Source organism: Erithacus rubecula, assembly GCF_903797595.1.
Source record: "Erithacus rubecula genome assembly, chromosome: 3".
Classification (NCBI taxonomy): Eukaryota; Metazoa; Chordata; class Aves; order Passeriformes; family Muscicapidae; genus Erithacus; species Erithacus rubecula.
The window spans coordinates 145,715,668-145,737,744 of NC_136689.1; the positions used below are offsets into that span (position 1 = coordinate 145,715,668).

General features: G+C 37.8%; 1 protein-coding gene across 2 annotated transcripts in view; it reads left to right on the plus strand.

Moving 5' to 3' along the window:
- Positions 1-22,077, plus strand: part of ADCY8 (adenylate cyclase 8) — a gene marked incomplete at its 5' end in the record, with an annotated part of 116,985 nt that overhangs the window by 18,733 nt on the left and 76,175 nt on the right. For both annotated transcript variants that reach the window (XM_079300677.1, XM_079300676.1), the window contains one exon: positions 12,099-12,248. In XM_079300677.1, coding sequence (XP_079156803.1) covers positions 12,099-12,248 — 150 coding nt within the window. The remainder of the gene's footprint in view (positions 1-12,098; positions 12,249-22,077) is intronic.

Sequence of the window (22,077 nt, forward strand, 5' to 3'; positions counted from 1 at the left end):
CAAACTGCAAAAATGTCCACATCATTCATGGCTTGCATTGTATCAAACCCTGTGCACAGCCTTCCTGATGTAAATCATCTGAGGGGCTTCTCTTGTTAGTTTATGTCCATCAAGTTTTAACAGTCTCCAGCAGCATTCCTTGTATCAGCAGGATTCATTATTCAACATCAGAGGTTGTTTTGCTTTGCGTCATTTATTTGATATTCCATGAACAGTTTCTGTTTCTCATGCTTATACAAGCAGGGAAAACAAAGGCATGGCTTGTATTGTCAGGCAAGGAGAACTTGGCTCACGGTAAATATCAGGGTTTGATGTTAATCCCATCCTTGTTTTAAACCAGAATAAGCCACTGCCTTCAAAGGAATTAGCCCTAAATCACACCACTGTCAGTGCAAAAAGAATCCTGCACTATATGTCTCCTCTGCTAGCAAAGTGTCAGGAGAAGCCTAATCCTTCATTATTTGTCTCTGGTATATTCTGACAGCCAAGAACTAAATCAACTCTTTCCCACAGCACTCTCTGTACTTTTAATGTCAGTTTGACTTCTTCTAGCTCACCACACTGAAGCGTTCACCATGACTAATAGCAGAACAACACCCACAGGTTTCACAAAGGAAAATGTTTGTCCTCGCCTAACTCCCTGAGATAAAGTTTTAATCCAGCTGGTCTGGAATGTTGTAACATCTCATGGCTTTTGTCTGGTACATTTCCATTTGCTACCATGTCCTTTCCCTATTTTCATTCCACGATATCCCTAAATGATAGTTTCAAAAACTTGAAGTAAAGCAGACTTTAAGAAAATATCAAATAACATTGGATATCAATATAATTCCTGTTTAACCTTGAGTGACTCTAATCAAGGATGTCTCCTGCTGTGCCTAGGATGTGTTCAGTTCAGCCCTGGAGGACAAAGTGTCCTGGGCCTTATAACAAATCCCTAGCCATTCCAAAGTTTTGATTGCAAGTTCATCCATATCTTCATGGGATCTCCATTCCTTGAAGTCTCCCTAGGTCTTAGCACTTAGTGTACTGAAGATGCCTGAAATTCTGTGTACACTGAAGTCAGACTACAAATACCTCTATTATCACCAAGATTTCTCTAAAGAATAGGTCTCATGTCTACAGCTCAACAGGGAGAGTTAAGAAAATAGGTGTTTGGGGTTTTTTTATTGTTTTAGAGTTTTTCAAGATTTTGCTAGGAAAGGATTCTAAAAATAGAAATGTTGGGTTCTGTCTTTTCCTGGTTTTCAGATCATCACAGTTGGCAACAAAAAGAGATACTGAGAGAAAAATTAAAAACAGAAATATAAATTGCTTTTATTGGAGCTTTCTGGTCACTTTTCAAAAATAATTATAAATGGAAGAAGAGCACCCATGATTTGGAAATTTGGAGCAGAAAAATTTGGAGAGAGAAGATATTTTCCATATTATTTCTGGTCTAGGAAAGCTAAAACCTAATCTGGGGTCTCTAAGTGGGTTCTTGTCTCATACATCAATCAGCTGTAAATTCAAGGGGCAAACTCCATCACCAGGGACACCCATGCAAAATAGCAGCCACTTACTGGTGAAACTGTGGTGAAATGGTAGCCTTGAGATTGGCCTTCTGTAAAAAATGTTAGTAATAAACATTTGTTTCCATCAGTGTTTTGGCTTTTTTTGTTTGTTTGTTTGTTTTGCTTTTTTTTGTGAGTAGTCTTAAAAAAGACCATGTGGGAAGGGTGATTTGTTTGCCAGCAGGTACCACTGATTAACATACAAAGGTAATTAGTAGAGCTTCCCATCAGAATACAAGCACATTTTGAAGGGCAAGACTTGTTTGGAAAAGTTCATTCAACATTGTGATATCCCTCATGTACTTTTCATTACCAGTATTCTCAGTACTATTTTAATTAAACCAATTCACTTTTCAATAGGTATTAGTTCTCACTCCAGATACAGACTAGAGTGGATTTCATAAGGTTGTCTATTTCTTGATAAAGAGTTCAAGAGTAATTTAAGATCATTACGTTTTGCTATTACTTCATTTTTTTTCCATTGTAATACCAAAAGGTAAAAATGGTTTGCAGTATCTTGCTTCTTTCTTGGTCCTATGGCCATAGCTAAGTAATTCAGAGGAAAATACATGCAACCTGGCCTAACATAACTGGGAAGGATAATGAAAAGCTTCTCTTGTGCAGTCTGTTGTTAGAGCTCTGTAGAATGCACCAAGGCAGGGTCACCTGCACACAATTATGACAATTCCGTTCCAGTGGGAAGAGACATGGAGTATGTCCTGCAGGTAATTTCTGAGATATTAATACAATTCATCAGATGAAAAGAGCAATGAGGCATGCCAGAAAAGATTAACAGCTGTCAGCCCTATGAACATAATTATTGGTCACCCTGTTTTTTGGATAAGTGCTGTTATCCAGAGCAGCAAAAACAGCTGTGCAGAACACCCCAAGAGCATTTTGCAGAAATATACACCACATAATTTGCTTCTCCTTAAAATGCAGTGAAACTCTTTCCAGTGCTTTAAAATATCTATGATGTGGGTTTTTTAAATTTTTCTTCCATTACTCCTAACCAATTGTATAATCTAATAAGGGATCTACTAGGATTTCTTCTGCTTTGCCTATCTGACATTGACTTAGGTAAAACTACTGTAATAATTTGAAGAAAAATTCCAGAAGTGACTTTCACTTTAGGCATTCTAGTTTTAGGTGATCCAGTCTCATCCTAAATTGAGTGATGCTTTCAGACTTTTCCAGACAAGATAACAGCTGGAATTTTTTGTCAGTGAGATGATGTTTAATCCTTGGTCCTCAAATACTGATACATTTCTACTGGGAGACAGTTATTTACAACTCAGATATCCATGCATATAATGCAAGAGGAAAATTTAATCTTTTGTAAGGGTTGCTTCAAAAAAACCCACAGGCATTATTTTTAATTCTCAGTATCCAGGAAGTCATGAGTGTACTTCTCCATTTCAGATTAATTTCTTGTAAATCTTTGTTTTGATGTTGTAACTTTCAGTTAGAGCAATTTATTTCTCAAGCAGCTTTAAATGGAATATGACTCCTTTTGAACATAATTATTTTGATATTTGTTTTGAACAGTAAATATGTAGCTTGTAAGGGAGGACAAGTTCTGCATAAAATCATAGAATATCCTGAGTTGGAAGGGACTCTCAAGGACCATTAAAGTGTAGCTCCTTGCCCTGCACAGGACAACTCCAGCAATCACACCATGTGCCTGAGAACATTGTCCAAATGCTCACTGAGCTCTGTCAGGCTGGTGCTGTGACCACTTCACTGGAGAGCCTGTTCCAGGACCCAAACACCCTTTGGGTGAAGAACCTTTTCCTAAAATCCAACCTGAACCTCCCTGACACAGCCTGAGGGCATTCCCTAGGAATGTCACTGGTCAGGAGAGAGATCAGTGCCTGCCCCTCCTCTTCCCCTCATGAGGAAACTGCAAACTGTGATGACATCTCCCCTCAGTCTCCCCAAGCAACTTCAGCTGCTCCTCATATGTCTTCTTCTCCAGGTTCTTCATCATCTTCATAGCCTGCCTTTGAGCATTTTCTAATAGCTTCATATCTTTTTAATATCTCTGGTGTCCAAAACAGCACACAGGGCTTGATATGAGGCTGCCCAGCACAGAGCAGAGCAGGACAATCCCCTCCCTTGCCCAGCTGTCCCTGATGTCCCCCAGGACACTCTTGGCCCTCCTGGCTGCCAGGGCACCTCTGACTCATGTTCAGCTTGGCATCAACCAGGACCCACCCCCAGGTCCCTTTCCACAGCCCTGTCCCAGGCACAGAATCCAGAATTTGTTTTTATTAGACTTCATACAGTTGATGATTTCCCATCTCATTAGCATGTCCATGTCCATCTGCAGGGTCTCTCTGCCTTCAAGGGATCCACAGCTCCTCCCAGTTTATTGTCACTGGCAATAGAAAAGTACAGGGAAAGTTTCAGAGTCAGACAGAGCTTCATGAGGTTGAAATATGGAAGAGAAACAGCTGCTTTGCACTCCATTCAATGAACTGGGAAATACTATCTCTTTGTTTCTTAATTTTCCCTGACTGCCACAGGCTGCTTCCAGTGTTCTCTATTGCAAAGGATGTTGTTCTGTGCCTCATTTTTTGCTGGGATTTTTTGTGTGTTGTTGCAGAATCTAGTCCTGGTTAGACAGCACAAGTAATTTAAAGGATTCCTCTAGTACATGTGCTGTGGTTTCAAGGTCACATATATTTGGAGAAGAGAAGAGATTCTTGTCTGAGTCCTTTATGTTGACTTATAAACACACCAAATGAGATTATGATTTTGGCAATGAAATAATTATGTCTGGAAGATCTGGCTTTAGATTTCTCCTTGTAATTGCCCTGCAATACAGCTGTCTCAAAGTAGAGGGAAAAGGTACCTAACTAGCACACAGGAAACACTGAATGGAGGAAGTTATTCAGGTCAAAAAGATAAGATTTGTTTTTTCTAAATGGGAACATTTCAGATATCTGGAGGTGACAGCATCCTGTATACAAAAGGATGACAAAAGGGCACTGTGCTGCTCAGTGAACTGGAAATATGAACACCAGAATTCATTGCATAGCTTAGGATCACTTCCTAGGTAAGGCATAGAGAGTTCAGCTAAATACCTTAGCCATGGAAAACAGTTTCTAAAATGTGAAAGTCATTTTCCCATCCTTGTTCATTCCCCTGTATGCATGGGCTATGACCCTGCCACTGACATTGTCCCAGTCACATCTAGTCCCTTTAACATCTATAAAAAGAAAAGCACCAAAAAAAGGTTATTTAAAGTCCCAGAATAGATTTTTTTATTGTTATTAAAATCATTCCTGAACTCTAAATTTTAGACAAACTCAAGGGGAGTCAGAGGAGAAGTGTTGAAACTTTGTAGCTGCTCAATGGCACAAGCAGGGTTGTGTATCTGCTTGACTGCCTCTGTGCATCCCTCAGTTATGTCAGTCCTTATGTGTCTGATATGATATATGGTATGATTATGATGTTATATGATATTATATGATTTTCTGGGAAGATCCCTTGCACTACTCCATATTGTAAAATTTTGCCATGGTTGGCACTTGACTTACCAAATTTGTGTGGCTTTAGCTATTTATGATCAACTTAATCAGACAATCAATTTTCTACATTTCAAGTGGATTCAGTGGAAGGAAGAACTGAAAAGGATACAGGTATTTTTTCTAATAGCAAATTGCACTCCTGTTCTGAATATTAAAGATTCATATTTTCAAATACTATCTTGAACTGGAACAATTGATTTTATGCAAACTTGTCGTTGTTCAGAGGAAAAACAGTTCTTGCTTTCTAAATCACTAAGAGGACAAAAATTCATGTTAGGATATTCTGATGCAGAATGGAGAAAACTCTGACTGAAACCAGTTGTTTTCATTGAAGGCAATCTAATAACTTCTTGTGGTACACCCCATGTTTTGATAGGGCCAACCTGCTTGCAGGCTGCACTTTTCATGCATCTTAAAGGCCAGACTGTTCCTAAGTACACAGTGAAGTCCTCTGATGATGGCTCTGGAAGTAGCAAGATCAGGCTGCTTAAAAGGTCTCAGATCTCCTAGGGGCATAAATAAGATCAGAGTTTTTGAAGGATCAGCCAATGTTCCCTTGGGAGCTGTGCCCAGTGGAACCACAAAATTCAGCCCTAAACATGAAATCAGATGGTGACACTGGTACAAATGGCTTCTTTCTCATGTAGAAAATAAAGGATGGGTGGGGTAAAGCTCTTCTAAGTCATCATAGTCTGTGCTTATCTAACTTCACCATGAATAAACATTATGATATTCTCCATCCCTGTCATCCCAGGGGTATGCTATATTTCTGTCTTTCAGTAAAGGACGTGTATATAGATCAGACAAAAGAGTTGCACTCACTCCAGCTGTGAGTAGGAATTAAATATCTGTTGCACTCATGCATTGGAAATAGGGAGGGTCAGGGACAGGTGAGTTTTCTGGAGAGTCGTGGCAGCAGTTTGGGCACCTTTGTGGGCCAGATTGGTTTCCAATAAGAGTTGGTGAAGAAGCACCCACAAACTAAAACAAACAAAACCCCCTCTTATCACAGCCAGGGGAATTTATCAGTCAGACCCAGGAGAAATCAGAATGAGTGAACCTTGGGAATAAAAACACTCTTTGCAAGGTGATTTAACAGTAAGCTGCAATGATTTCCATTTAATGAGTTGGCAGCAGTGCCAGCTATGAATGTTCACATGCTTCCTCTTCCTGTGGAGGCTGTGCTGTGAACTTAATCAGACTGTTGCTCTAGATGTGGAAATCACTGCCAACACCAAATGTTTGTTTTTTAAGTTGGCTAAGTTCCCTGATATAGTTCACAGTATGGTCCCACAAATAATTGATCTGGCATGACAAAGGGGAAGCTGTACTGAGGGATCAAGGTGGGCATGAGGCAGTACAGAGAAACAGGTACTTGCTAGCTTTGATTCATAAAATCATACTCTCAGTGGGAGATAGAGGCTTGCTGCAGCCCAGCAGTGAGAGAGCAGCAGAGTCTGTGCTGCCAGATGTTCCTGTTTTAGAGAAAGTAGAGCATTTTGGTCTTCTTGAGCAGCTCTCAGTCCACTCCTGGTGATAAGTTCTTATACAAGGATCTTATTTTCCCTCAAAGAACCCAAGCAAGATTGTGATAGAGAAGGGAGGGAGTGTTTTCTGAGACATTTTAATTACAAAAACAACCTTGTGGTGAACTTCTATTTTTAGTTAAACAACTAATGAAGAATCAAAATGCTTCTCCAAACTTAATTATCCAACAATAATTACCATAGCAACCTGTTCTTTATGTGGCACATGCTGAAAACACCCTTTAAGAAGCACAAGTTTACTTTCCCATTTTTTTCCAAAACAGACAAGAAATACTCTAATCTGTTGCTGAAGCCCTAAGCATGTTTAGCTGGAGATTACACTGAAAACCATATCTTGACTTCTCACATGTGTTTGGGTGACATCAGCCCCAACACTGCTCTGTTTCTATGGGGCAGAAAAAAATTGCCTGCTGAAGAGGTTTATTTCTGCTAAACATTCTACAGTGTATTTCTGCACTTGAGGTAGTAATACACAAGTTCACTGTCCTTCTAGATTTCAGCATAATTTCTAAACTTAGTCAGCTTTCTCTCCTCTGCCTCCAGTGTGCTTTCCATGTGGATATATGCTGTTGTTTTCTCAACTTCATAATGAAGATTGCCTCCATCAGTTACAATCTTTTTGGGCCATCTGTTAATTAACATATTTACAATCCATTTGGTTTGTTGAATGTACATAAATATCCACTTTTCCTCAGGTTATCTGCTCTTTGGAAGTGCTGAACTCAGTCAATCACTGTACACTCCATAAATGTCTGTTAATGGCTCTCAAGTCCCTGATAGACAGCTGTTTATTTCAAAAAGGGAAATCATGGTAAAACTAAAACACAGTTTAGTTTTGATTTTTGAGTATTTCTGATATTTGCTAAACCTTCTTTAACTTGCTTCTAGTCATTCAAGCTCACGGGATTCTGTGTAAATTCCTAAGGAGGGTCAACTCAATTAGGTGCTCTTAATTGCAGAATGCCCAAAAATTGTTGTTATGCTTAGCCCAGAATCTCACCTGTACCCTTCTGAACTTCTTGATTCCTGAATTAGATTCCACTCTGCCTTGAAAACTGTCTGTAGCTACCTACAGTTACCTACCACTTCACAACAGACTTTACCATCTTTTCTATGAATTTTCCTTTTCCTGTCCTCTTGCATTACTATACTTTACCTGCTGTGATTATAATTTCTTTCTGATGAGACATGTCCAGTGCCTTTTAATAGTTTCTTTGAAATCTGGTGGGTCCCAAATCCACTCAAAATGTTTTCTTGGTTTCAGCTGTCTTGGCAAAGCCTTTTTTATATGAGTGGAAGATAAAAGTGATGGTATTTCAATCAATGTGTTCTGTCAATTTTAAAATAAGGTCACTTATCTGACTTACATCCTCTCCTTTCATATCCTTTGTTTTTTGCTGGTGTTCATAATGATTTTGCAAAGAGTTCTGGGGTGCCTGTATGGAAGGCTCTTTATAAATGACAATTTATTTGACAAGTGATTTCTATGTGAATTAAGTTCTTAATCACCTCCTATGAGAAATGAAGAGCAGAGTTTTGGAGTAAGAATTTTAATGGCTGCTGCTTCTTGGGCCCCTCCCTTCCAAAAGGACATTGAGGTGGTGGAGCATGTCCAGAGGAGGACAATTAAACTGGGGAAGGCTCTGGAAAACATGTCCTGTGGGGAGTGGCTGAGAGAACAGGGGTTGTTTCATCTGGAGAAGAGGACACTCAGGGGCTCCTCATTGGTTTCTACAACTACATGAGAGGAGGTTTTAGTGAGGTGGGTGTCAGTCTCTCCTGGCATGTCTCAAGTGAAAGGACAAAAGGAAATGGTTTTAAATTGTGCCAGGATTAGATATTAGAAACAAAACTGTCTCTGAAAGAGTAGTCAGGCTTTGGAATAGGTCGACTAGGGAGGTGGTGGAGTCTGGAATTGCTAAAGCTTCTAGATGTGGGACCCTGAGATGCCATTTAAGGGTGATTATGGTGCTGCTGGGTTGATGCTTGGAATGGATTACCTTGGATGTCTCTTCCAACCTTGATGACTCTGTGATCTGTGATTCTGCTGCCTCAGTGATCTTGTCAAGTAACTTCCTTTAGCTCTGCCCATCCTATTATGTGATTATGTGTAACTGCAGGTTCAGCAGGGACAGTGATGATCCTGTTACAGAGATATTCCAAAGCAGGGAAGGGTTCCTTCTTCCCATTTTTTAAATATTCAAGAAGCAGACCTCCTTGGAGCCCTATTTAAAATCAAAATATATCACTCATGGCTTTTTAAGATCACTTGCTGTGCTACTGCTGTTCATTATTTAAGTGCTGTGAGAGGCACAAATAGAGTTATAAATGTTGTGAAAGTATTTTCTATTTTCCCATTATGCCTCCACTTCCCTACTGTGTGCACATTGATTATTTCAGGTCAGTCAAAAATATATGAAACTCTGTACATCTTCAAGAACAGAGTCTACCCTGGCTTGTAGCCTTGAGAGGTTGTAGAAAATCCTCAGAGACTTCTGGAATTGGCCCAGTAAGCTCTAGAAAAAAGGAGCAGCAATGAGAGACTCAAGTCCTATACATATTTTCTGTTCTTTTATAAACAAGAGCCCCAGATCAGTATTCCTCATAAGTTACAGTGCTTTACTCTTTGGAATGGTTCCAATCAGACTGCCATGTGCCACAAAAGCCAATTCTGCCTCTCATAAGCTATTGTTTTACCTGTAACATGTTTTCCATTATTCCCTTTGTCCAAACCAAGTTATATACTCATGAAATCTAATTGAAAGGCAAATTCTAGTACATTTGTTCTAAGGAGATCTGCTGAAGTGAGTGGAACAAGCCCTGAGCATTAGCAGAGATGTGTGACTGAACTTGGCTCATGAGGAAATTGAAAATTAATTTGCAAGTAAAGGAGACTATCTTGTCACTGCTTTCACTGTTGAAATGCACTTTTTAAATGTTCTGGAGGGATTTTCTATTTTTTCACCCCCTAACTTTCCTAGTATGTGTGAAATTACAGACCAGGTCAAAGTTAAAAGTCAGTCAAAAAGATTTGAAAGGTTGTCTCCTCCAACCTCCCACAGCTGATTTCAGTTGTCCTGCTGAAAAATTCAGTTTTGAACTAGTCTCGGTTCTGAACTAGTCTCAACCTCATGTCAGCTCATCATGACACCTCTTAGTAGCTCACACCAGAAAGGAATTATCTCACAGTTTTCTCCCAGATAAATTACTGCCTTCTCTGATTTATCTTGGAGCAAAGGCAGAGAGAGTCTGGGGGAAGCTGGTTCAGGGCAACACGTCTCCAGTAAAGCAGGGTATGGTAGGTGACAGGAAAAAACTAGTAAGGACAAAGGGAGAATAGTGGTGCATGCAGAGCAACGAAGGAGTCTCAAATTCCTCCCTTTTAAAAAGTAAAAGTAAGGGGTTATGTTTTCAGTCAGTAAAATCAGGAATGGTGACAAGCAAATTAATTGGAAATGATTACTCATTGTTTATTGACATGATGCAGCACTCTAATAATAAAACTGTGAATTAAAGGAAACAAAAGGAAACATTTTTATTACAAAGGACCTAATTAAATGGTAAGAAATCTTTATTATTGAGTGACATAGGAGCCAAATGCACTATTAACTTGAAAAAGGCATCAGGAACAGTTGTGCAGGGGCACTGACTCCAGCTTAGAGAATCCTGGAAGACAGGGAGATGCAAGGATCATGCTAATCATGCCCTACTTCTCACAGGCCTTGTCTAGACATCTACTTCTGGAAAAGGTTAAACAAAACTTCATCTGGAGCCAGGATATACATTATTATTTAATCATGGCACATAAATTGCAAATTAATTCCCTGCACTATAGTAGAGCAATACTCCAGATTCAGAAATAGGGGAATATATAAAGCTGAAGTTTCTGCCAGATGCTTTTGGTCTGTGTAGTGGGTTTGGTTTGCCAATTTGAAATTTTCCTGCTGTGAGATAGGATTAGGAGTAAGGCACAACAGGCTCAAGTTTAAATGGTACAAAGAAGAACTTTATTACTAGAAACTGTGAGGAAAAATAATAAAAGTCTTTTAGAACACTCCTCCTCCCCCCACACACTTCCTTTTTTTTCACACTGACAATGTACAGAAAACCAATCAGTTTACATCTGAAAGATGGTATGGTATGATCTGATATAAAGTCTCATTTTCAAACCCACATGACTCTGGGGAGTGAGACCTGCAGATCTGAGTCAAAGCATCACAATGAGATCAGGGAGTCTTTTACTAAGACAAACAACACTTGGATTTTAGGAAAACTTATTATCATGATAGTAAGAAAATACAATGTCTATCCCAAAATTTTCTGCAATCACAGATTGCTGGAGTGTTTTGACAATGCCTCACTGAATACTTGTTGTACTTTTGTAGACATTATCTGCTGTTTTTATTCTTCTGCCTGAGCACTCTCTGATTTCCACTACCAGAGAGAGTATCCTGAATGATGAGCACTTGATCTGCCTTGTTGTGGCAGTTCTGGTGTTGTTATGATGCTGTACGTATCACCCATAACTATCAGAGCCTTTGAAATCTCAGCTAATAACCAGGATAAGATATTGGATAAAGGCACTAAGGCTGCAGAACTTTGTTCTGTCTCTAGTGCAGCCAAATATTGCCAGTTTCTTACTCACATTCTGTACCAATCCTCACTTCAATGGTGTTGGCCTTACAAACACACACACACACAGAGGTTGATGACAGATAAATAATCCACTGAAATTTACACTGTCCAAGGATCCAATCCCATTTGGCTCTCTTGAGTTCCTGTGGAGAGGAAGAAGCTGTGACGCAGCTTCTACAAGGAAAGCAAGTTCAGCTCTTATGTAACTTCAGCAGAGAAAAAGTCTGTGTACACAGGCACTGGCTGTGCAAGATTTGGTTATCATTTCAGCTTCCCCTGTTGAATAGTTCAGAATTCAGATTGTGCAAACTTGTGCTTTGGCATCAGCTGAAAATGAATGTATTTTATTTGGTTGATAATAATAACTATTATCACTGATATTGATAATACAACAACTATTATCACTGGTATTAATTCTTAGCTAACTGGCAGTCTTTGTTTTCTTTAATATGGCTTGTTTCCCAAACGAAAGCCATGGAACAAATCACAAAGTTGCTCTTGCAGAAGAGGCAGCGCGAAAACAAATTGTTAATTACATTTGTAATCATTCCTGGCTAGAGCTCTGTGAGTCAATTTTTGGAAATATAATTTGTGGTTCAACCAGAGTTTAATGCCCCCAAATACTGCATATCTCATCCTCAAGGCAGAGACAATTTACAAAGTTGATGGCTTTACTTAAGATCCAAGACATTCTTTTATGCAAACTTTCCTAACTGCTATTTTTGCAGCCTACAAAGCTGTCTTCATCTCTCTTTCATTTTTTTTTTTTTCAAGCAGATATTTTTGCTTCTCCTGTCTAATCAAATCCTGTTTGTTGTTCATTGCAGATTGCAGCTCAGGCAGTGTTATTTATGTGTATGAACACTGCAGGAATCTTCATTAGCTACCTATCAGACAGAGCACAGCGCCAAGCCTTCCTGGAGACCAGGAGATGTGTGGAAGCCAGACTGAGACTAGAGACAGAAAACCAGCGACAGGTATGGGCACCAGGAAAACATTCCTATCTTTGTAATAACTGGTACTGATAATTAACAAGACCAGGCTTTGTAGCCTTGCTGGCTCCAGTGTGATGCCACCTGATTTGTGCAGGTTAAGCAAGTTTTATGCCGGTGTGTATTGAGTTGATATGGCATATGAAAGATTTCCCCTAGGAAACAGGATGGATAGAGTGGCTGTTCATCCTTTCCCACAGAGGAGGCCATCAAATGAAACAGCAACTGGCAGGTGTTAAAAATGCTCCTTTACACAAGAGGGGTTAAGCTGGGGAGCTTCGTATTTCAGACTGTTGTAGATATTAAAACTTGCATTAGTCAAGTGAAAGATATTCCAGAACCATCTGGATGCATTCCTGTGCCATGTGCTCTGGGATGGCTCCTCCTGAGCAGGGAGGCTGGACCAGATGACTCACTGTGGTCCCTTCCAATCTGATTGCTTCTGTGATTCTTTCAAAACTAAGCAGATTCATGGAAGTGAACTCTATCTAAGCAGAGAAAATACTAAACCATCCCTTCAGGCTCATAGATGGATTTTTGCAGCTGGGAGGCCACTGCAGCAAAGCATCACTCTTCTGTTTCTCTGTTCTTAAACTCTTCTTGAAAAATTAGCTTTTGGCCACTGTGTGCAATAGCATACTGGGTTAGGTGCACTTTTGATCTGAACAGATGTGGTTGATCTTAGGTAATCATCTTTTGTGATCCAAAATAAGTATACAATAAAAAGAAGTTTGCTGCTTATTATTTTGCACCAAGGGAGCAGCATCCATTTATGTCACATTGCTGTATCATTCTAAGATGAATTAGGCCTTTCATTTTACACTGATATACAAATATATATATATGAATTCTCAAATTTATTTCATTTCCTCCTGAAAATCATGCTCTTATACAGGGTTCTGGGAAGATGTCCTGTTCTGGACTTCATTGACTAATGACTCAGTAGACATGACTGTGTTGAGAAATTCCAGAACATCTCTGCAGCCACTGCTGACTGAAAAGACTTTGAGGGATATTGTCTAGCATGCTTTGTTCGTTTTTTAACTGCAGGATCATATTTTCATGACTTTTGGGGATTTTGGGGTGTTTGGAGTTTTTTCATTTCTCTTCTTGTCTAATTTTTCATAAATCATGATTTCGTAAGCTTTACTTTGACCACAATTTTATTGAGTTTATTGCGAAAAACTTTATAACACTAACAAAATAATCCCTTGTTCCATATTATTCTGAGGTTTTCCCATCAGAAATATTTTAGTACAAAGACAAATATTTTGAGAAATCAAATTTTGCTGAACTTGTATTATCTATTAGAAAAATGAAAACAGATTTTTTCCATTTGGATGGGCAATTTTTTTCTTTGAGAGGGGGAAAGTAGTGGTTGGATTTGTTTTTATTAAGTCAGGTTGAACTGTGAATTTTGTTTTGTTCCCATGCTTTGAAAGGTTTCAGGGCTGTGTTGTTCCCTGAGGGCAGAACTTCCTGGAGAATTACCTCAGTGCAGCTGATATTCACCTGTAACCAAACCAAGCAGTGTGTCACAGGCATCATATGACTGGAAATGCATAAGAGGAAATGTCCTTGGGCCAAGGAAAATGCCCACAGGAGAAAAAATACAGATGACAGGACACCAAATGAAAGATCTCTTCTAAAACTTAATTTCATAATAAGCCAACTCAAAATTCTGAAACATAATATTTTGGAAAATTTCTGATTAATTTTTTTGGAACTTTGTAATTTTGTTATTATGCGCATCGCTATATATAAAAATGTTTAATAAATTTTCAGCTTTTCATTTGTATTTGGAACAGCAACACTAAAAAAAATATTCCAATGCTGGAACATCTTGAGGAATGGAGAGCCTGTTTCCCTCAGCATTCTATTTTTTCCATTTGCTTCTGAGGTAGCATCTCATTTAAGCAATTTTTAAACCTATCTGCCTTAAGAAGACTGACAAGGTCACATTTTAGGTGACCACTTTTTTTAGCAGCTTGTTCATGATCACTTAATGAGTACACAGGGAGTAATTCAGTGACTTGCTAGCATTTTTCTGTCTTGAGGACAAATATTGCATGATACATGGAATCTGTACTTCAGATTAATGCAAAAAAACCTCAATACCTGTTAATACATAACACATTTTAAAAACTAAGAATTGAAGTTTACTAAATTAATTAAATTACTTTAATTTCCTATGAAAGCAGGAAAAAGAGTGTGGAGGATGATAGTTGTGATGTGGCTTCTGAAAATTTCTAGAAATATTATTGATGAACAAAAATTTGCAGTGAAATTAGAGGAATAATTATTTGTGTAATTCTTCCAGACAATAATTCCAGGAATTCAAAATTAATTCCACTTCAATTTTTTCCCCTTCACTTCCCATAAACTGTTTAAACTAAAGAGTACTTAGAGCAAGGACAAGTTTTTTGTTGCTTTCACTGGTGGTAGTGCCACATTCCATGGTAGGGGATGACTTAATTTAAATCTCTTGAGGCTTCTTTCATCCCCACACATATTTTGCTTCTTAAACTGAAAGTAGTAGAAAATTAAAATGTATTGACATGTCATATATATGGCATGTCATATAAAGTATGACAGCTTGCCAGAAAGAACCTGTAAGATCTGTTTTTTTCTTTACTTTCTTTAAATTAGAAGACCAGTAAAATTAAAGTAAGAACAAAACAACATGAGTTTTAAACTGCAAGGAGTGTTGTGCTTGTCCATAAACAATTACAGAACGAGACTCCAATTTTATATAATCATGGAAGTTATATAAATGCTTCAGAAATACTTCTATTCATTACTGTGTATTGTTAAAACCAAGAAATTGAGTTTCTGCTCTCCCAAAATGACCCTTCCAATTTCTCAATATCCCTTGGATTCATAATCTCGACTCTTCTGTCATTCTAATAATGATAAATTCCACTGCTCTCATGATGCAGTGTTGTGCAATGCCTAAGAGAGCCAGTCATGCAAAGTCACTCAATTATGAGCCAAAAAAATTTTATACTCTGTCTTTTAGAGAAAATCAAGAGGTACCATTAGAAATGTGGAGCCATACAGGGAAACAATAATATTGACAAGGAAGGATCTCCCACTGTCAGAGGTTTTTAAGGACCCTCTAATAAGTATTTATGGATTTTCTGGAATACAAATATAAACTTTCTACTGTCAGCTTCTGCTGCTCTTGAAAAACAAGAGATTTTTCTGTATTTCCAGATACATTTCATATGTATGAGCTGATTTTGTTTTTGCAGTGAAAGCAATTTCATTCATTCACTTGCAACCATTTCATAAGGAGCAGTAAAAATAGGAGGCAAAATCACAAAAATCTGACTAAGGACGAAAAAACTTCTTTGTTGTTCTTCATGTTCCTCTGACCTGAAATTTGGATGCCACACATTTTCCAGATGTCATTATTTTCCAGCAGTGTCTTTATTTTTGGGTTTTCAGGGTTCAAAAATTGCTTCACTATTTCGTTTTTGCAGGGAAGTTTTCCCATTTGACAGTCAAGGCCATTTTGTTGTTCAGAACTGTCTGGGCCTATGGTGACTGTAAATCTGAATTAGCTCCATATTTTCCACTGAAAATATCTCCAGGTGCAAGTTCAGCTTTTGCACCAATTGCAATTGATACAGGAAGGGAGTGCAGTGCAGCCCTGGATGATGCAAAATTCTTTATGGAGCCTGGCTGATCCAGGGCAACCTGACTCCAGTTTTGAGGTGACCCAATTTCCAGTGTCTGTTTCCAAAAGGCTATATAAAATAAAGCTCCCACATCTTTTTTTTTTTTTTCATTCTGCATCCCCATTTACTCTCAACTAGACAAAATTTTTGTGCTTCAGAAAGTCAAGAATTTTAATTGTATTTCCGGATTATCAAGAATCTGATTTTCTATTGCCATCCTTTTGTTTTTAAGCATCTGGGATAGCTAAAAGCACATATTAGCATTTTCAATTACAATGAATTTCCTAATTCTAATTACTCTATTATGAAAATGAACAGCAGTGTGGCTGCAAAGGACAATTACTCCAGCAGTCATTGCTAATGATGTTTATGCACTTACCTGTATGATATTATCTGTGTGAGAACATTTGGAAATCCCAGCACCTGTGAAACTGAGGGAACATCTGTGTCTACTTATTTCCTAATTTTCATTTAAAAAATTAGAATTTTTTTGTGAAAATCTAAAACATTTCAGAGCTTGACATGATTAAAGGAATTGATGAGTACCAGAAAGACTTTATCATCAAAAGATGAAAATATCAGAGAATCAAGATACAGGAGGCCACACAGACAAATGTGTTGTAAAAACAGCCTCTGTTTAGCAGTTATTGATAAAATAATGAAATTTAATATTTCCTAATGACTTGAAGTTAGCTGCCTGTTCTTAAGAGATGCATTTATATCAAGGAACCAGATATGGCTGCCAAAAAGTGTCCTCTGATTTTGTTTTCAAAACATTGTAATTATGAATACACACAAAGGTGAGGCTCTCAGTTTCCATAAATCCATTTTATTCCAATAATATCATAACTTTCTACTACCTGTTCAAAATTTTGGTTCAATACTTTCATTTGATATCTACGTGTTTCAGAAGTGTTGGCAACCAGTGTTATATTTTGTTAATGAACACTTCAAAGACACTGTCTTTGTTTTTAGCATGATTTTGTTCTAAGGACACAGCAGGTAATTCTGCTTTCATCATATCTGAGCAATGAAAATAGATAGTCTAACTCACTCTCTTAATTAGCTACTGAAAACTCTTCAAAACCAATGAGTATGTAATTTCCTTCATTGTGAAAATGCTGTGAAATTTCCTTAATGAAGAGCAGAAACCTGCACTATATTTATTTTTCTATTTCTCAGGATACAAAATCCCTAAGTTTTAAATGAATGGCATATTCAATCCAGACACATATTGAAATTATGACTTTATGAAGAATTGCATTCAATATATCTCAGGTGTCCTAACCTGCTCTTTCTCCAATCTTTACTTGAAATTTGTTTAACATTTTAGACCCTGAAATTCTACAATTTAATTATAAAGAGTCTCTCAGATATCTTTGTCATGCTGCCTTTTCCTGTACCACACATACATATGTCAAGTTATACATATCTGAAAACAATTATTATGTAGTGAAGTCAGGAATATAGTTGTGCCATAAAAATTGTGTAGGAATATTTGACTAAATGAAGCAGCAAATGAAGCCTTAAAAGGACTAGACAGGGAAAATCACAAAAGTTAAATAGCTAAAGCTATAGCTAGAAGACAACAAAAATCAGTCCAGCCCTTACCCCTTCTCTTGTAACAAGATCACATTACAGGACAGCTATTATAGAAAAGGCATTAAGTCACAATTAGAAACTTCTCTGGTGTCACAGGCACCCTTCAATTCTATCCAAGACTGCTCTAGACTAATGAGACCAATGCAGCCTGGACAAAGCAATAGGAAAATGTGGATGGAGGTTGCTTTCAAGATAAGCAAGGTTGTTAAACTATTTTACTAACATGAGTAACCTGAGGTCTGGAATAGTGTTCAGAAACCCCCCATGGATCCTCTCTGAAACATTTTGTTTGCATTATTTCTAGTAGATTTAGAGCACCTAATAACATTTTATGAAGAAGTTGCTTGAGATCAAAGGAGAAAGCAGTCTGTATCTGTTTGACTTTCACATTCATCCTCTGAAGAGGCATTCATTCTTTCTCTCAGTGTAGCAGGTTATGCATCATTCATGAAGAGAAAATTCTCTACCCCTTGTGCAGAGTTCACCTGCAAGGCTGCTCTGCCCCTGCTATGACAAACTATTTGGAGGGAATGAGCTCAAACCAGAAACAAATCCTCCAGGTTTTAAGTCTTGACAAGCCAAATGGAGATAATTCTTCACATTTTAGCACTACATTTGTGCAGTTTCAGTGCAGATACCAAGTTCTAGAAGTTACTAAAGCCACAGCACATTAGTCTTTTTTATTGCATTGTTTAAATACCTAAATACCTCTCCAAGACAGTCCTCAGCAAGCAGGACCCTTTCTCTGCAGAATTAGTCTCAAATTCCACAGAGAAGGTCCTCTTATGTGGGAATAATATCTTATGGAAATGTTCTTATGTTATGAGAATGCCTCTAATGCACTGGCAGAGGACATGGAGCTGAAGGCTGGAGGCAGCAGAGTAGGTGGGGAGCAAGCACTGCCTGCTTCAGTCCTGCAAGGAGTGTTCAGGCCAGAAGGTCCAGGCTGGTATCAAACCTGATCCTCTGGGCTTCTAGGGATGCTTCCATCAGGATGGGACAATGATGGGCATCTGCAAGTTTTAATTTTTGAGTCAGATCAGTGGAGAGAAAGAAGAAAAACTTTTCTGCATTAAATGGTGTAATGAGAAGAGTGCCCTAAGAGAATACCCTACAGACAATTCTTCCCTGCAAGCCCTGCCACTGGCTTACTGAGCACCTACACTCCAGATAATCTCCTTCTCATAGGGGATGCCACAAACCCAATTAAAGCTCATTTTGAAAGTCAAAACAGTTTGAATATTGTTTCATTAGATTGCATAAAGGATTAGTGTTCGCCACCTGGAAGGACCATTTGTGCAGGTGAGAAGAGGATAGTTTTGTGTTCTAGGTATGATCACACATTTTGTCTTTCTAGGATGGGTTTCAGGCTATAAAATGAGAAGACAGCCCTTAGTCTTCAGAACAATCTGATGTTGGTATATTTTGTCTCTTTTGCCTGTTGCCTTTGGAAAGACTGTAATCCTGCCTTAATCCCTTTTTCCTTTAAGAAACCTGTTTTGCTTGACCATTTGCTTCCTTCTACCACTAATTCCAGAGGATTTTTTTTTCACACTCTCCCCTGCAACAATCTCTGTTCTCCGTGGCTTTAAGAAGCTCTCTGCAGATTGATGAGCTCTGGTTTGGTTTTTTGTTTTTTGTTGTTTGTTGTTGTTTTTTGGTTTTTTTAATTTTTTAAAGCAGCTTACATGTTATGTAGGTTTTATCAAGCTCTTACAAATCTAGAATTTAATCAACTGTCAGTACTTTGTAACCTCTAAAATAAGAGCAGATTGGACTGGGATTGGAAAAGACACTTTGAGAGGGTTGAGCACCATAAAATTTTGTGTGTATGTATATACATATTTATATACATATATATGTATATACATATATATACACACACTGTTGGTAAGAATATTAAAATCCTTCTAATTTGGTATGAGGATAAATTACAGATTTAGTTTAAAAATAAAAGAATAATCTTAATTTTAGAGAGCTCACGGTCTTTACAAAAATAGTTTAATGTGCCTCATATTTAAAAATTATGATCACAATAACAGATGCTTTATTTTTAAAGGCCAAACAATAAACTCACAGTTTTAAAACAAACCTATGTTAACCTCTGGTTAGATATTACATTTTAGCCTTTTTTTCCTCTTGATAGGGACCAGTTTGTTGACTGTGAGATTCTAAGTAAAGCTTTACATTTATCCAGATTTTCTTTCATATTAGTACTTTTCTCTTAAGAACCATGGTCCCCATAATTTTTTTTTCTTCATGTTGCTCTGTCAACAAGAGGATCCAATTTTTAGTATAGCATACTGGTTAATCCAAAAAATAAAGGAATGTGAAAAGTTTATATGGTTCTTCACAGTCCATTTCCATATTCTGGTTTAGTAGGTGACCTATTTTCTAAATCCAATAACAGACTTCCTTATTGTTGAGGGAAGAAATATTTACATACACCTATAATTTTGTAGATACAATGTTGAATATTTACTACACCTTATCTCAAAACACCCCATTACTAAATCCATTTGTGGTAGAAATCCAAGCATTGTTAAGCCAAGTGTTGTGCCTTCACATTCACTGCTGGTGTTTGTTTCTTGTCATTAAAGTATAACCTCCACATTTTTCTTTCAAGTAGAAATCTAAGGTAATGTCAAGAAAAAAATTATCTGCTGCCTTCTCTTTAATTCCTTGAAAATCCAAAGTGGTCACATGGATTCAAACAGAATAATGAGATTTACAGTCAATGACAGAGAGATAGGAGTCAGACCCTGAAGTGCAATTCCTATCCCAGTGTCAGATCTTCAGGCATAGTAGAGATTAGTGAGGAGCAAACCTCCTTCCTAGTAGATGGGTTTTGGAGTCACTAAGGATTAAACTCTGATCTCTGAACCAGGTGGCTCAAATGTGCTGGTCAGTAGTGAATGAGACTGACAAGATTTTGGTGGCCTGTGTACTCAGCTCTTTGATAAAGAGGTGTCTTAAAAAAAAAAAAATTAAAAAGCCTTTTTCAGAGCTGCCACCAACTAGTGACCCTTGCTGATGTGTCAGGGAAGTGGACAGAGATGGAATGAGTAAGGGGAATTAACTGGTTTCAGCCACCTACAGTGATGAGACTTCTACCAGCTGTGCTGTCATACATTCCTCTTGGCTGAATAAAAAACTCCAAGCTCCAAATTCATCAAGTTAGTGCCTCTGCTCTGAATTTCTCATTCAGGACTGTTAGTGTGTTAAGGAACTTTCCTTAGTGCCCTAAAAGGACTGTAGGAGGACTCTAAAATTAATGTCCATACAAGATGCTTAATTAATAGAGAGACTCTGTAATCCAGATAATGGTTTTAAATCATATAACCATAACCAATTCCAAGAGACAGTCAAGTTACTAATGCCATTACTGAGATAATTCAAGGTAAAATAGAATATTTGGATTAACATTTATAAATAAGCTAAAGGTCTTTCATATTGGTTCCATTTGGGTTTTGCCTTTTTTCTTTTATATGTTCTCTGTATTCTTAACACATATATTTGTAATTCTGTCATCTATTGTGTTAGTAGCTAGTTTTCCCAGTACTTTTCCATAGTCTTTCCCTAGGAAGAAAGACAAAAATTCCAGATCTCCAAACCCCAAGGGAACAAGGCTCCAATGCTATCTTGGTTCTTCCTGGGAACCAAGGCTGAGAACAGCTTTGGAGATTCTCCTGGACAAAATACAATTACTGCTGAAGGGGGGCTCCAGAGAAGGGGTTTGATCTGGGGGGAATTGCATCACCACTTTCCTAAAACCTATAAATATGTACTCATCCCTGTAGGAGTGGGCTTTTGTGGGCATCATTCCATACCTGCTCCTGAAGGCCTTCATTAAAGATCCCATTTTCTATTACCTCCTTACTAAAATTATCTTGAGTTTCATTTCCAGGTTAGGAACAATATCACCAGTATCCAGCTGCCCATCTACAAGTCTATTCAAAGAGGTTTGATTTTCAGGAGGTGACTATTGCTCCCACCTACTGAAAGAAGTTTTATCCTGCTTGTATAGAACTGCAGTCTGTAATTTTCTGACAAGGTGTATCCCTTGTTTTGACTCAAAAGATGACCTTGTAGCTCTTATTCATCTTGGTGTTCTGCAGTGATTTAGTAATAGAAAGCTGAACAATAAAAGGCATAAAAGCCTTTTTTCTGATATTTTCCATGTCATTAGCTGCTATGACTACTCCTGAGAAATGTGTATTTTACTGAAGTTGTCTAGAAATTTTCAAAACAGCACAAAAAAATTGGACAAAGAGACAAAATGGAAAAGGAGACATCTAAATCAACAGGAAATAGAACCAGTGCAGAGAATTAAATGTCGATTTAACAGCAGATATGTAAAATCTGTTCCAGAGAACCATAGCACAATAAGTATTAAAGTCAGATGGTGCCATTCTGATATTTTAGAACAAATTTGAATTGTAGGAGCTGTTTGTCCTCATTTTCTATTCCAGTAAAACAAGGAAAAGCTTAAGATTATGCTATTATGAAATCAGTGTTGTGTCTATCTT